Source organism: Heptranchias perlo, chromosome 9 (assembly GCF_035084215.1).
Source record: "Heptranchias perlo isolate sHepPer1 chromosome 9, sHepPer1.hap1, whole genome shotgun sequence".
Classification (NCBI taxonomy): domain Eukaryota; kingdom Metazoa; phylum Chordata; class Chondrichthyes; order Hexanchiformes; family Hexanchidae; genus Heptranchias; species Heptranchias perlo.
In genome coordinates this window covers 56,826,280-56,843,499 of record NC_090333.1, presented here as the reverse complement: position 1 = coordinate 56,843,499, position 17,220 = coordinate 56,826,280, and the positions used below count along the sequence as shown (strand labels likewise).

Below are 17,220 nucleotides of genomic sequence, written 5' to 3'. Positions count from 1 at the left end.
TCACGAAAATGAATGAAACCAGGCTTAACTCATGGTCATTGTTTATCTCATATATCCCATCGATTAATCATCTCACTCAAAACGACATTCGAGACACTCAATTTTTAGATGGATGCACGGATGGCACAAATAAAAATGATGCCTGAGTGGAAGGTGTTCACTTTTTGGCAGCTGGTGCCACGCTTGCAATTGATGCCCACGACATTCAACTTTTGTCAATACAGCAACCGTCACTGCATTTCCAGAGCAATGACTTGCAAAGCTCTTTCAAATATTTCTGAGACGTGATAAGGTCAATACAAGTCTTTCATTCCATCGGCAAATGATTAACTCGAATTGAAATGTTACAGTTGCAAGATTTTGGGAGCTTAACTTGCTGCGAAATATTGTGAATTTACCACAGGTGAAATGTGCCCAGCTCAGCTCAGGCCGCATTTATCTGACTCCAAACCCTGCCCGCACCCAACATTTCAAACTTGAGTGTTCAGCGCTGTCCAGTCCATCGATTCCGCAGCTCCACCGACACTCAAGAGAAGTATTCCGTCCGCTCAAAGTCGGAAATATCCAGATTGATATTGTGAACCGGATTGATAAAGACCCCTGGTTTGGAGCAATATCGGCTCGGAGGACCAACAACGGACGATCAGCTTGGAGGACCATTCGGAGGAGCGGCTTGGTGGATCAGCGGCGGGGGAGTGGCTTGGAGGACCATCTTGGAGGACCGTGAGCAGAGCGCCTCGTTGTGGGTCGGGGCACAAGGCGGCCGCAGTGGGACAGCAGGACGGGGGCGGATACCGAGTTGGAGCGAGCGAGCGGCCGCTGTCTGAGAGCCCAAGGGTGACCGGGCCCCCCCGTCCCCTCCCCGGGCCGTAGTGCTTGAGCCGGTGCTTTGCGTTAGTGTTAAAGAGACAGCCGCCGCACGCCCTTCCCTCTCCCCTCCCCTCTAACCACCGAGGGAAGGGGCCCGGGACCCGACAGTAGACCCAACCTGTGAATCCACATCAGGAGTGGGGGCCGGGCAGAGAGCGACACAATAACCCCGCCGAGCAGCAGGAGAGGACAGCGAGGGAGGATGTAAAGGAAACGGCTCCGAAAGAGCGGGATTCGGGGCGGACGCTCTTGGAGAGGCCGGGGATGGGGCAACAGCAGGGCCGCGTCGGCGGGGCTGCTGGCGCTGGCGCTGGCGCGGGCGGGGAGGCAGTCCAGCCGGGCAGGGGTAGGGTTGGCACAGCGAGGCCCGGACACGGGGGAAGGAGGAGAGAAGCAGCAGCCAGGGGCAGTGAGGCCGCCTGTAACATCTTCACTCACCACGGTAAGTGAGCAGTTGTTAATAATAAACAGGGAAACGTGTCTCCGGCTTAGGGGCACATCCAACTGTCTTTAATTATAGCACAAATACAAGCAAACCCGTTCCCCTTTGTTTTTATTCCACGACTTTCTCCCTTCTCCATTTGTCTGGTACGTGGGGAAACAATAACACCCCGCACGAGCATTGTGGCTCATCTCAGAAGGTGATTGCAGTAAAAATATACAAAATGAATAGAGCTATAAGAATTTATTTTCTTTATAAATCTGAGATTCTTTATACCCCCACCTTTGGGCAGCCATTAATTTTACTTTTATTATTTGGTCACACAGGATTGCAGGTCACGGTGGCTGACTGGGATATGAAAAAAATATTACAAATGGATTAAGTTGTGGCCCAGATTGTCCTGTAACATATATTGTGGCCTTCTGTACATGTTGTTAACACCCTTGAATTATTGAGATAAGAATAATGCAGATGTTTTTATTTTACTTGATTTAAATTGTTTTGTTGAACATTCATTCCTGCACAGGACTGATGCCCACTTTTGATGATGGGACAATTATAAGCAGCCTAATGGAGTTTGTTGATGTGTGTTGTGCCGTAGATTGGTTGTATGTGGGTTCACATGGTGAGATGATATTGAAAAGAGGGAGGTATAACTTGAGTAGGCCAACTGTGCCTCTTGTGTGAATCCTAGAAGCTGAATCAAGAGGTTTAGAGACTGTGATGGTGGAGAAAGACAAAGTGGAAGTACTTAAGAGTAGTGTATTGCTGGACCTTGTTGAGTTAATCCAGCGGGTGTTGGTTTGCGGGACCACTTCCCTCGAGTAACTATTATTTGCTTAAAGCCTCTAAAATATCCAGTGTTTTTACAAAGTTGTAATTAGCCTTTGCTAAAAGTATGATATAAGAGATTGTGCTTCATTTAAACTTCAATTTAATGTGCATATTTGTAACAAATATACACTGAGTTACAATAGAGCATTATGGAGCCGTGTATCACTGTGATCCAGAATTGTATTTTATTTATACCAGTTTCCTGGTATGTCTTCTGCTTATGAATTTCTTATACTTTTATTAAGGAACAATGCCCTGCCCCATTTTGTCTTGATCTCCTTATGGATGAGGTGGTAGGCAAGCAACCTTGCTTGCAAATCTCTGTCAGTCATGAGAACAGGCCACGAGAAAGTGGCTAAGAAAGGCACAAGGATGACTGCTTCATCATCCAGCCATTTTTTATTCTGTCCTCTGCCTGTGGGAAGAACCAATCCTCTGCTTCGCGCAGGATGGCTGAGGTTGGACCCTTGATGTGCAGGAAATTGTTGATGCAAGCCCATGTTCAATCTCTACGTCATAAGACTGATAATTGGTTTATGTTTCCATGAAGGAGAGAATGGTAGATGGTTGGTGCTGCAGTGCCTGAAGTCGGCGTTGCTGAGAAATTCACTCTGATATCGGTCCACTGTTGACATTATGCAGCCCTGTACTAGAGAAAGCGATGGGGAGAAAGAAGGATTGAAGGGCGCAGACTTCCAAGTTAACATCCAAGAGCAATTGGGAAGGCGAGGATGATAGGGTTTGCCAGCAAACATCAAAAGCATTTCAGGCGGCAAATGACAACCTCAGTTGGACCTTTGCAGCTTCAGCTTCCAATTTTCCTTGATGGAGGGTGGATTGATGGGGAAGGAGTTAAGGAGGCAGAGCCAATGCTGATCAAAGTAAACAGTTTATTTGGAATAATGCTCAGTTCATAATGGACAAAATTTAAACCTTCTGCAAATGAGCCTTGTGATTCATACCGCAGCTCAGTGAGCAGGTGAGACAGGAAGGCCCCAGATGAACATGTTTTCAATAAGGACAGCTTTAGTTAACTGTGGCAGTCCTGAGTTAGGAAGAAAATCATCTGAGGTTCCCATGTCAGTTGAGGATAGGGTTGGCTGTGATTCATAACATGAAAACTTTCTCGCAGAAGGTATGGTTGATGCATTATTATCGAGAGAGACAGCTGACGAATATTTGAGCTTATGAACCATGAATTAACGTTTAAACATTTTCTTGGTCATATTCTGCACGTAGCAAGATGCATACTGGGTCGGACCGTTTTTGTTTACAAGCTTGCAATGAAATGACGTTGAGATGGAGGGGTGCTCTGCATCATGTGGCAGCTGATCTTGAGGGATGTTAGTGATAAGTTGTGACTGGGAGAAACTGAATATTTTGTGAAGTGGTGCGCATAGTACAGGTTGGTGGAAGGGACTTGGGTTGACTCGTTTATACTGGAGTGCCACCGGATCAGACCTGCCCTAGTGATGCTCATTTGGATGATGTAATTGAGTTAGTTTATAGTGGCAAGCATGGGCCTGATTTTTGGATGAATGTGGTGTCCTTTTGCTGCTACAAACTGGCAGATATTTTGAGATTATTTCAGGTCATTCAGTATTGTCACCTCTAGATTAACCAGTAACTCATTTACATAAATGTAATAGGCTGGGGTTGCTAATTAGAAAATCATAAGCACTCTATCCATGTTCTTGGCTAGGTTTTATTCTGCTTTGTTAATGGGGAATGAGCATTTTATTACAATGTCTAACAAATGTAAATCTGCAGACATATATGTTCTGTTGCAACTCATAATCTGCATCTGTCCATTGATTTCACAGTGACTTAAAGCTGCAATATTATACCGTTGCCCCAGAATGAACAGTTCCCTGTGAATGTGCAAGAGCTGCAAATGTGTACCTCAGTATTGTCCTTGCTGTTAAATTTCTCTTTTTCCATCTTCTCCCAAGGGCACTGCCTCAGAGTGCAGTATGATCCCACAGGTGCTGCCTGGTAAATTCACATGAGCCTGGACAATGCCTGTTAGGCTATTTTGTTGGCTGGGGGTGAGGAATGGGTGTCACAGCCGATCTTATCCTTGCTCACTTCACATTAAGGGTTAATTTGGCAATTACAAGTTGCAATCCTGCCTTTTTTTGCCCACCCCCTCCAGCCAATTATAGAGATCTACCATAACCCCAGTGGCGCTCAGCTTGAAGCTGCCTTGTATGTCTCTGGTCTATGCTAGGTTGTGCAGTAACTGAGCTGCCAGGGTAGCTCGACTATCCTTTTTATTGTGCAGATTGTCTAATTGTTCTTCTGTTTTCTGCCTGAAAATTTTTGATTTTATCACTGTGTGGAGGTCAGCTGCATTTACTGAATTTTTACTGTCTGACCTTCTGTTGTATGTGGACAGTATGAAGGTTTCTTCAGCTGTTAGCAGTAACCGAAGCATGTTTTAATTATGACCCATGTTGTGGATTGCAGTTTTGAAGCAGACCACTTAGTTTGTCACTGCAACATGCATGTCAAGAGGCATGCGCCCTGTTTCCAGGTTTCTGGACCATGGACCGGGAAACAGAGGTGCTTAATGGGATCCCTCCTTGTGCGTAAGCTTTGGGAATCGATTCAATTCCACTCCGATGGCAAGACTAAAGATTGAGAAGTCTACATATGAGCAAGTGAAGTGATTACATTGGGAGTTCCAAAGTATATTAGCTACCTTTTTAAAGAAATAGTGTGCCTTTTATATCCTAGCTATGTCCCAAATGTTTCAACCAATGAATAATTTTTGAAGCGCAGTTGCTATTGTTTGTAGGCAAACATAGCAGTCAAATTTGTGCTCATTAAGGTTCCACAAACAACAAATAAGATAAATGACCAGATACTCTGTTTTGGAAGTGATGGTTGAGGGATGAACATTGGCTAGGACACCAGGACAACACCCTGCTCTTCGAACAGTACTGTGGGATCTTTTACATCTACCTGAACTTGTGAACAGGGCCTTGGTTTAACACCTCTTCCAAAGGATGGAACCTCCAACTTCAGTAATGCATTAAAGTGGCAGCATAGATGATGTGCTCAAGTCCTGGAGTGAAGCTTGAATCCACAACTTTCTGACTTAGATTCAAGAGTGCTACCACTGAACCAAGCTGATACTTGTTTTAACAAGCCTTTATGAAGAGCTGCTGATTAGGGCAAGTGACATGCTATGGCACGACATCTTGTAAGAAATCCCATGAATTTCCACATGTAGTGCAGCTTCTCATAAGCCCCAGAGGAGAGAAAACGTTGGAACCTGCGTGATAAATCACTAGCTCTACTGCTATGTTCACTTCAAGCTTACACCATCAGTCTCAACAGAAGATAATCTTACTTTGGTTTCTCTGGTAAGAATAAAGAACAAGCAGTTCATAATACATTGAGAATGAAAAATAATCATTTTATACAATAAAATTGTAGCCTCCTGCTGTACTATAAAATTCTATTTGGGCCATTGCCCTGAAAGAGCTTTCCTCTTAGTCCCCTTCTCCCATATAAACAACATCCACTGCATTTGCTTTATCAATGCTTCTTGTTATTTCCTCAAAGAACTTTATTAAATTTGTCAGAAATGACTTGCCGTCTACAAATCCATGGTGGTTATTCTTGATTAACCCAATTTGTTCGAGAGTATTAATTTTATCCACTATTATGGCTTAAATAGAGGCTTAAATTGTCTATTGATAAAACAATTAATCCCATGTTTCAGGATTTGATACACCTTCTTTCATTTTTTTCCTTTTAAACCAGTTCAATCTGTGCAACTTTTGCTGTAGAATGTCCTCACACACGAGATCCAAGTATCTTAATTATGTCTCTATCCATACTAGTGTTTCCAGTCAGAATTTTTGCATTTTCTACTGATTGGCTGACTGGTCTGTAATTACATGATTTATCCCTATCTCCGTTTAGAAACAGCGACACAGCTTCCATATCCAAGAATGTTTGAAAGATTGTGGCAAAAGCCTTTGCTATTTCCTATCACTTATCTGAGAATTGTGGGATCATGCCATCAGGGCCCATTCATTACCTTTTCCACTTTTGAGCTCCACCAATTTTTAGTCCTACTTCCTTATCTATATTTATCCTATCTAACTGCTCCATCTTCTTTTCTTGCACCCCTTCATTCCCACTATGATACTCGTGAAAACTGAGGCAAACTTGGAGTGGGAGAGGGAGGATCCAGTTGTCGTGGTCCACATAGGTACCAACGACATAGGTAGGACTAAAAGAGGTTCTGTTGAGGGAGTTTGAGCAGCTAGGGACTAAATTAAAAAGCATAACCACAAAGGTGATAATCTCTATTATTACCTGAGCCACGAGCAAATTGGCACAGGGTGAATCAGATCAGAGATGAATGCGTGGCTCAAAGATTGGTATGGGAGAAGTGGGTTTTGATTCATGGGGCACTGTCACCAGTACTGGGGAAAGAGGGAGCTGTTACGTTGGGACGGGCTTCACCTGAACCATGCTGGGACCAGTGTTCTGGCGAGCTGAATAACTAGGGCGGTAGAGAAGGCTTTAAACTAAATAAAGGGGGGAGGGCTCAGGTGGGGCGAAGTTTAGATTGATAGAGAAAAGACAAGGAAGTAGTACAGGAAAGTGATGGTAATAAACAGGGTGTGTCAGGAAGGGACGGAGCGTGCAAACATAAGAGTGCACTAGCAAATGGGGCTGGGGTAGGAAAGAATGGTAAAAAGACAAAATTAAAGGTTCTTTATCTGTGTGCGCGCTGCATTCGTAATAAGATAGATGAATTGACGGCACAAATAGAAACAAGTGGGTATGATCTCGTGGCCATTACAGAGATGTGGTTGCAAGGTGACCAAGGTTGGGAGCTAAATATTCAGGGTTATTTAACATTTCGAAAGGATAGGAAAAAAGGTAAAGATAGTGGGGTAGCTCTGTTACTAACGGATGAAATTGGTATAATTGTGAGAAATGATCTTGGCTCAGAAGATCAAGATGTCGAATCAATTTGGGTGGAGGTAAGAAATGGCAAGGGAAAGAAATCACTGGTGGGAGTAGTATTTTGGCTCCCTAACAGTAGCTACACTGTAGGGCAAAATATAAATCAGGAAATAAGGGGGGCTTGTAAAAACGGTAATGCAATAATCATGGGCGATTTTAACTTTCACATGGATTGGACAAATCAAATTGGCAAAAATACCCCTGAGGAGGAGTCCATGGAGTGTATTAGGGACTGTTTCTTAGACCAATAGGTCAGGGAACCAACCAAGGAACAGGCTATTTTGGATCTGGTAATGGGTAACAAAACAGGATTAATTAATGATCTCAAAGTAAAGGATCCCTTGGGAAGCAGTGATCATAACATGATAGAATTTCACATCCAGTTTGAGAGCGAGGATCTTGGGTCTGAAACTATTGTATTAAACTGAAGTAAGGGCAATTATAAAGGAATGAGGGTGGAATTGGCTAAAGTGGACTGGGTAAACAGATTAGATGGTATGATGGTGGATAAGCAGTGGCAAACATTTAAAAAGATATTTTATGACTCGCAACAAAAATATATCCCTGTGAGGAGGAAAGACTCCACAAAAAGAGTGAACCAACCATGGCTAACTCAGGAAGTCAAGGAAGGTATCGGGTTAAAAGAAAAAGCATACAACATGGCAAAGATTACTGGTAAGCCGGAAGATTGGGAAAACTTTAAAAACAAGCAAAGGATGAGTAATAGAGGGAGAAAATAAATTGAGAGTAAGCTAGCAAGAAATATAAAAACTGACAGTAAAAGCTTTTACAAGCATATAAAAAGGAAGAGGGTAGCTAAAGTAAACATTGGTCCCTTGGAGGATAAGACTGGGGAAATAATAATGGAAAACAAGGAAATGGCAGAGGAATTGAACGGATATTTTGTATCTGTTTTCACAGTAGAAGACACTAATAACATACCAATAATAATAGAAAATCGAGGGAGGAACTAAAAAAACAATCACTATCACTAGAGGAAAAAGTACTAGGTAAACTAATGGGTCTATAGACTGACAAGTCCCTTGGACCTGATGGCTTGCATCCGAGGGTCTTAAAGGAAGTGGCTGCAGAGATAGTGGATGCATTGGTTGTAATCTTCCAGAATTCACTATATTTTGGAAAGGTCCCAACAGATTGGAAAACCACAAATGTAACACCCCTATTCAAGAAGGGAGTGAGATAGAAAGCAGGTAACTGTAGACCAGTTCGCCTAACATCTGTCATTGGGAAAATGCTAGAATCCATTATTAAGGAAGTAGTAGCAGGACATTTGGAGACTCATAATACAACCAAAGAGAATAAACATGGTTTTATGAAGGGGAAATCATGTCTGATAAGTTTATTAGAGTTCTTTGAGGAAGTAACTGGCAGGGTGGATAAAGGGGAACCAATGGATGCAGTATATTTGGATTTCTAAAAGGCATTCGATAAGGTGCCATATAAAAGATTACTGCACAAGATAAGAGATCATGGTGTTGGAGGTAATATACTGGCATGGATAGAGGATTGGCGAACTAACAGAAAACAGAGTCGGGATAAAAGGGTCATTTTCAAAATGGCAATCTGTAACTAGTGGGGTGCCGCAGGGCTCAGTGCTGGAGCCTCAACTATTTACAACATATAACAATGACTTAGATGAAGGACAGAGTGTCTTGTGGCCAAATTTGCTGATACAAAGATCGGTGGCAAAGTAAGTTGCGATGAGGACACAGTGTCTACAAAGGGATATTGACAGGTTAAGCGAATGGGCAAAAATTTGGCAGATGGAATATAATGTGGGAAAATATGAAGTCATCCACTTTGGGAGGAAAAATAAAAAAGCAAAATATTATTTGAATGGAGAAATACTACAAAAGGCTGTGGTACGGGGGGATCTGGGTGTCCTCGTACGTGAAACACAAAAAGTCAACATACAGGTGCAGCAGGTCATCCAGAAAGCAAATGGAATATTGGCCTTTATTTCTAGGGAGATGGAGTATAAAAGCAGGGAAGTCATGCTACAACTGTACAGGGTGCTGGTGAGACCACACCTGGAGTACTGCGTACAGTTCTGGTGCCCTTATTTAAGGAAGGACGTACTTGCATTGGAGGCAGTTCAAAGAAGGTTCACTAGGTTGATTTCGGGTATGGAAGGGTTTTCTTATGAGGAAAGATTGAACAGGTTGGGTCTATACTCATTGGAGTTTAGAAGAATGAGAGGAGATCTTATTGGAACATACAAGATTCTGAGGGGACTCGATAGGGTAGATGCTGAGGATGTTACCCCTCATGGGGGAATCTAAAACTAGGGGGCATATTCTCAGAATAAGGGGGTGCCCGTTTAAGACTGAAATGAGGAGGAATTTCTTCTCCCAGAGGGTTGGGAGTCTTTGGAATTCTTTACCCCAAAAAGCTGTGGAGGCTGAGTCATTGAATACATTCAAGGCTGAGTTGGACAAACTTTTGATCAGCAAGGGAGTCAAAGGATATGGGGAAAGGGCGGGAAAGTGGAGTTGAGGTAAAAAATCAGATCAGCCATGATCTCATTGAACGGTGGAGCAGGCTTGAGGGGCCGAATGGCCTACTCCTGCTCCTATCATCTGCTCTTGTATGTCTTAATTTCTGTGCTCATCCAAGGAAATCCCAGCACTACCTTTATTACTAATTGAAATATGCTTAGTCTGTACCCATGTCTCCTGCTTGAACATTTCCTATTTACATTTTATCTGGACTAGTTCCATAATTAAATGTTTTTTTCTAGTCAAGCACCCTCATCTCTGATTGTTCCATCTTCTTTTCACTTTTTATACTGAATTTAATTATCTACGGTTTGCTGTTTTCTTGGTATTCCCCTACCCTTACATTACCGACTTGGCCCACTTCATTTCCTGGAACTAGATCCAGAATGGCTTCTTCCCCTGTTGGATTGAAAATATATTGAAATAAAAAGCAGTCCGAGACACATTGTAAAAACATTATTCTCACCACCATATATCTATGGACAATTAAATTCACTCATTATTATCGTCCTGTTGTTCCTGCATTTTTTCTCATTTTTCTACATATCTCTAACTCTATCTCCTTTCCGCTATTCGTCGGCTTATAATGTACTCCCAACAGAGTAACAGTTTTCTTATTCCTTAATTCTAACTAAATCTTTCTTTTTTGGAGGAACTATTTTTACATAAGCAAAAGATGTTGGTGCTGTAGTGTTAATGTTTTTTTCCAATTTTATTGCATTGTCAGCACCAAGTACAGCAAGCTACTAAGTAAAGTTCCCTTTTGTCTTCCCTAGCAATGTGCCTTGAGCCCTAATTCTAGAAGAGTGCACTATTGTGACTTTCTCCATTCTTATACCAGCCATCCTGTGGCTTCTCTGAGCAAGATTCACAATTGTTTTGCCCCAGTTTGTGCCAAATTAAAGGCAATTTTGTGCTATTAGCTGCCCAAACTCATTTGAAACAGGATTCTTCCAACCATTAAACAGAGTAAAGAGACTTTAATCTCAACAAAAATTTGAACACCAGCTTCAGAGGTTAAAAGGTAGTCGGCTGACCCACTGCAATACCCAGACTGTCGAACTTAATTGCCAATGTTTGGTTTGATTTCCCATTCACATTAAGCAGGGGTCTGATGACCGTACATGAATTTGTGTTTGGCTTTGGAGTTTCATTGTGTTTTGTATTTCCCAACAATCTCATGTAGAAAATATCCTTGCAACATGCCTTCCTCTCATGGGATGTTATGTTTTCTTCACACTACTTGTCTTTTTTCCTGTCATGTGATGTCAACAGCACAATTGAAGATTCCACACCCAAGAAAATAAGCCAGGAATGTTTCTTAATTAAATTGGTCAAATTGTCTGTATTAAAAAATCTTGATGTATTTATAAGTCTAAGAAATTTGTGGATTTAACTGGACTTAGTAACTTGCTCTCATGCTTTGACTTCCTCTCGGTATCTAAGCTGTTTATGACTTTATAGTATAATGTAATGGACAAATAAGGCATTAGATGCTTATTAATTGTGATTGGTCCAAGTTTAAGCCCTGAACTCCAAGTTTTGAATCATCCTTTTTTGGGGTTTGGGTGTGGAGATAACTGCAAGTGGCTCATTTGGGAGTGTAAAAGGTTAAACTGTATTTAATATCTTCATACAATGTTTAGTGAGCAATTCACTGGAGAGCATTACAATTTGAATGGAATGTACTATCATTTGTTACACTACTGAAAACTTTATTTTTGACCTTTTTATTTTGGAAAAAAAAGTACATATAGACATGAGTTCCTGAAGGATTTTGCAGAATCATCCATGGGCTGGAATGTGGAATGAGGCAACAACACAAAAAGGGGTGGAAGCAGTCATAAAACACAGATGACGCTTGAGCAGTTTGCCATCATCTCAACTTCTTGGCATGTTATGATGAAACACACTCCAGCTTCTCTTTTTCATAAGTGTTTTAGGGTGATCAGTGGTACCGGTACCAGGAGGAGTTCAAGGCTCTAACTTTGGACCTGGCCTTGGGTAGTAACAGCAGTGAGGACTAGTGAATTGAAATAGCCTGGAAATGTTTTCTGAAAGATAAATGGAGGCAGAGCACATGAACAGAAGAATAAACTCTGCGCTTATGATGTATATGGACACTTGAAATGAAGATTTGGAATGTCAGCGGGACAAGACAGATTGTAAACATGGGATTCAGCATTCGCTTCACCTCGTGCACTAATCTGTACAGTTACTGACATTGTTGGTCAATATTCTTGTATACTGTTTGAGGTGTGTGAATCCAGAAAAATCTGATCATCCCACTGTTCGAATTAGAAAAATAAATTTGTTGCTGGTCGATGATCTGTAGAAGTTGTTATCTTTGCTGTTGTTATTCCAATCTTTGGTAGTTGCAGGGCTGAAAATAATATAGCACTGGACTGGATCCCTGCCACATCAGTAAAAGGGTGGTGTGAAAGCAAGCAAGAAAGACATGCGTTTATATAGCACCTTGTAAATCTTCAGGACATCTGTGTTTCAAAGCCAATTTATTATTTTTGATGTATAGTCAGTGTTATGTAGGCAAACATGACAGCCAATTTGTGCAGAGCAAGTCCCACAAACAGCCCTGAGGTAAATGACCAGTTAATCTGTTTGGTGTTGGTTGAGGGAGGAATGTTGGCCAGGCCACCTGGAGAATTCCCTGCTCTCAAATGTGTCATGGGAGCTTTTACATTTACCTGAACAGATGGTCCTTGGTTTAAAGTCTCATCCAAAGAATTGCATCTCTGATAATGCAGCATTTCCTCAGTACTGAACTGAAGTGCCACTCTAGATAGTGTGCTCAAGTCCTGGAATGAGGCTTGAACCCACAACTGCTGACTTGGGCGAGAGTGCTACCATTGAGTCAAGTTGACCAGGTGCTAGGTATTGTGCTGTACTATGTCTCTCTTGGACAAGAGCATGGCTGATTATTTAGTAGCTGTTACAAGAATTATGGGTGGCACAGAAGAGCCCTCATTACCTTGCCCAAGTGGTCATTATTTATGTGAACCTTGATGGTGTTAACACGCTACTTATCCATAGGGATCACAGCTGATCCAATCCTGTCCTTGCCTTATGTCATTGTACATAAACTGGATAGTGATCAGGACTGCCAACTTTGGCCTTTTTGTCCTCCCTAGCTCAGGCACTGAATTGTGGCTGACATCAGCCAACTTGGTAGAAACTTTCAACCTGGGACTATGCTTTATTTCTTTAGAGATGGTTATCTTGATTTCTCTTATTTCTCAAACACCTTTTCAATTTTCAATGTAATATATATGAGGGAGCCTTGAGACGTTCTCAAATTGAGAACTGTCCAACTTGCATTATATTAAAGAATAATTGAGAGGTTATGGGTAAAATAGGTTAATGTATACTTGAGAGTGATTTCAAGGCAATAATCTTAATTGAAGGATTTAGGTGATATGAACAGCTAGAATAGAGATTGAGCAGTTTGTAATTGTCACCTGCATCCTGCTGTTGGGTTTTGCCTTATAATTACTCCTATAATTAAAAAGTACTGTTTTACTATTGTGTGGGGGTTTAATACGCATTCTGAATCCTTTTCTGTACTGGCAGTGGTTGTCAATGGAAGCACTGACTGCATGTTCCATCTCACTGAATCGTAACAATCTGCCCACTGCAGGATTAACTGTCCCTGTAATCTGCAGTTGATTACTAGAAAACTAAGACTCGTATAATAAAAACTTCTCTCTAAACTTCAAGATTTTGTTACAAACTCTGGCACTATAATTTAATTTAAGTGAAATGCACTTTGGTTTAACATAATAAAAAGTCAGCCTTTTTTTTGTGTGTGTGTCAGCCTTGTGCTTGTTTTGTCATATGATGTGAGGAACATGTGGTGATAGCAAGTCCAGTGATTCAAGAGTATGTAATGGAAAGGAAATTGCTACAAGAATATGTCAATTTGATATTTTGTACATGCATTCTGGCAAAACAGAATAGAAGAAAGGATAAAACAAATTAAAATGCATTATGGAAAATATAATGCATCCTGCAAAGCTGTTTCAGCTGTCGTTCTGTGTGTGTGACATATAATGTGGAGGAAAATGTTGTCGTTCCCCTGCCCCCCTTCCAGGCAGCAGGTTGTCTCGAAAAGTTTGATTAAGGCTGAGGCGCAGTACAATTTCTGCCCCACGTGAAGCAACATTTTACCCAGGCAGTTCATGGGACCATCAGAGCACTTAATAAACTTATCAAAGTTTTAAATGTTGAGAGAAAGCAGATGCTCCTGCTTGCTCCCTAACTTAAAAAAAAATTAACCACCGAGGGAGAAGAGCTCTGTCCGTGCGTTTGCTGCCTGCCTGTATACTCCGTACGTACCAGATAACTAACCACCACGCTGCACTTGGTCGCTCCACTACACTATGACCCAAATCAGTGTGGCCTGCAGCACAGAGGGAGGTCATTCAGCGCATTGCATTTATATCACATAATCCTATTACCCTGCTCTTTTCCTCGTACCTTTTTTCTTTTTCAAATATTCATTTACATATTTTTTAAAAATGTGTTCAGGATTCTGCTTCCACCACTGATTCTGGTTTGAGCAGACATCCACATGATATATATATCTTTATCTATATCTATATATCTATATCAGTCTGGGTGGGGTTAAGAAGCAACAAGGGCCAGAAAACACTGGTGGGAGTTGTCTATAGGCCTCCAAACAGTAGTGGTAATGTAGGGGACGGCATCAAATAGGAAATTAGAGATGCATGTAACAAGGGTACTACAGTAATCATGGGTGACTTTAATCGACATAGCTTGTCAAACCAAATTAGCAATAATACTGTGGCAGATGAATTCCTGGAGTGTGTACGAGATGGTTTTTTGACCAGTACGTTGAGCCAACAAGGGAACAGGCTATCCTAGATTGGGTATTGTGCAATGAGAAGGGGTTAATTAATAATATTGTGCAGTGTCATTTAGGGAAGAGTGACCATAACTTGATGGAATCTTTCATTTAAGGTGGAAAGTGCAGTAGTCCAATCCGAAACTAGGGTCCTAATTCTTAAAAAAGGAATCTATGAAGGTATGAGGAATGAGTTGGCAATGATAGATTGGGGAGCATCATTAAAATGCATGACGGTGGATAGGCAATGCCTAACATTTAAGGAATGAATGCATGAATTGCAACAGTTATACATTCCTTTCTGGCGCAAAAACACAAAAGGAAAAGCGGCCCAACCATAGCTAACAAAAGAAATTAAGGATAGTATTCGATCCAAAGAGGAGTCATATAAAGTTGCCAGAAAAAGTAGCAAGGCTGAAGATTGGGAGCAGTTTAGAATTCAGCAAAAAAGGACCAAGAGATTGAATAAGAGGGGAAAAATAGAGTTCCATTCGCAACCCCTCAAATAATGAAGCAGTCCGAGCCCGCATGCAGCAAGACCTGGACAACAACAGAGGCTTGGGCTCATAAGTGGCAAGAAACATTTGCGCCACGCAACGACCATCTCCAACAAGAGAGAGTCCAACCACCTCCCCTTGACATTCAACGGCATTACCATCGCCGAATCCCTTACCATCAACATCCTGGGGGTCACCATTGACTAGAAACTTAATGGGACCAGCCATATAAATACTGTGGCTACAAGAGCAGGTCAGAGGCTGGGTATTCTGCGGCGAGTGACTCACCTCCTGACTCCCCAAAGCCTTTCCACCATCTACAAGGCACAAGTCAGGAGTGTGATGGAATACTCTCCACTTTGCCTGGATGAGTGCAGCTCCAACAACACTCAAGAAGCTCGACATCATCCAGGACAAAGCAGCCCGCTTGATTGGCACCCCATCCATCACCCTAAACATTCACTCCCTTCACCGGCGCACTGTGGCTGCAGTGTGTACCATCGACAGGATGCACTGCAGCAACTCACCAAGGCTTCTTCGACAGCACCTCCCAAACCCACGACCTGTACCACCTAAAAGGACAAGAGCAGCAGGTACATGGGAACAACACTACCTGCATGTTCCCCTCCAAGTCACACACCATCCCAACTTGGAAACATATCACCGTTCCTTCATTGTCGCTGGGTCAAAATCCTGGAACTCCCTTCCTAATAGCACTGTGGGAGAACCTTCACCACACGGACTGCAGCGGTTCAAGAAGGCGGCTCACCATCACCTTCTCAGCAATTAGGGATGGGCAATAAATGCTGGCCTCGCCAGTGACGCCCACTTTCCATGAACGAATATTTTTTTAAAAAGTAAACTTGCAAGGAACATAAAAGTGGACTGTAAAAGCTTCTACAAGTAAGTAAAAAGAAAGAGACTAGTGAAGACAAATGTAGGTCCCTTACGGTCAGAAGCAGGAGAATTTATAATGGGGAACAAGGAACTGGCAGAGCAACGAAACCAATACTTTGGTTCTGTCTTCACGGAAGAGGACACAAATAACTTCCTAGAAATGCTAGGGAACCAAGGGTCTAGTTTGAAGGAGGAATTAAAGGAAATTAGTATTAGTTAAAAAAAAGTGCTGGAGAAATTAATGGGATTGAAAGCCGATAAATCCCCAGGGCCTGATCATCTGCATCCCAGAGTATTGAGGTAGCCATGGAAATAGTAGATGCATTGATTGTCAACTTCCAAAATTCTATCGATTATGGAACAATTCCTGCAGATAACTCCACTATTTAAAAAAGGAGGGAGAGAGAAAACAGGGAACTAAGACCAGTAGTAGGGAAAATGCTGGAGTCTGTTATAAAGGATGTGATAAGAGACACTTAGAAAATATCAGTGGGATTAGACAAAGTCAACATGGATTTATGAAAGGGAAATCGTGTTTGACGAACCTACAGGTGTTTTTTTGAGGATGTAACTGGTAGAATAGATAAGGGAGAACCAGTGGATGTGGTTTTGGATTTTCAGAACGCCTTTGATGAAGTCCCACATAAGAGGTTCGTGTGAAAAATTAAAGCACATGGGATTGGGGGTAATATACTGGCATGGATTGAAAATTGGTTAACAGACAGGAAACAGAGAGTAGGAATAAATGGGTCTTTTTCGGGGTGGGAGGCAGTGACTAGTGGGGTACTGCAGGGATCAGTGCTTGGGCCCCAGCTATTCACAATATATATCAATGATTTGGATGAGGGAATCAAATCTAATATTTCCAAGTTTGCTGACGACACAAAACTAGGTGGGATCGTGAGTTGTGAGGAGGATGCAAAGAGGCTTCAAGGCAATTTAGACAAGTTGAGTGAGTGGGCAAATACATGGCAGATGCAGTGTAGTGTGGATAAATGTGAAGTTATCCACTTCGGAAGGAAAAACAGAAATGCAAAGTATTATTTAAATGGTGATAGATTGGGAAATGTTGATGTACGAAGGGACCTGGGTGTCCTTTTACTGAAAGCAAACATGCAGGTGCAGCAAGCAGTTAAGAAGGCAAATGGTATGTTGGCCTTCATTGCAAGAGGATTTGAGTACAGGAGCAAGGATGTCTTACTTCAATTATATAGGGCCTTGGTGAGACCGCACCTGGAGTATTAGGTAAGGAGACCAAAACTGTACACAAGAGAGGATATACTT

At 42.0% G+C, this 17,220-nt stretch overlaps 1 protein-coding gene across 2 annotated transcripts in view; it reads left to right on the top strand.

The window, feature by feature from the left end:
- The first annotated feature begins 717 nt into the window (after window positions 1-717).
- The window catches only part of abl2 (c-abl oncogene 2, non-receptor tyrosine kinase), a 112,948-nt gene continuing 96,445 nt past the window's right edge, over window positions 718-17,220 (top strand). For both annotated transcript variants that reach the window (XM_067990514.1, XM_067990513.1), the window contains exon 1: window positions 718-1,312. In XM_067990514.1, coding sequence (XP_067846615.1) covers window positions 1,135-1,312 — 178 coding nt within the window. In that variant the 5' untranslated portion in view covers window positions 718-1,134. The remainder of the gene's footprint in view (window positions 1,313-17,220) is intronic.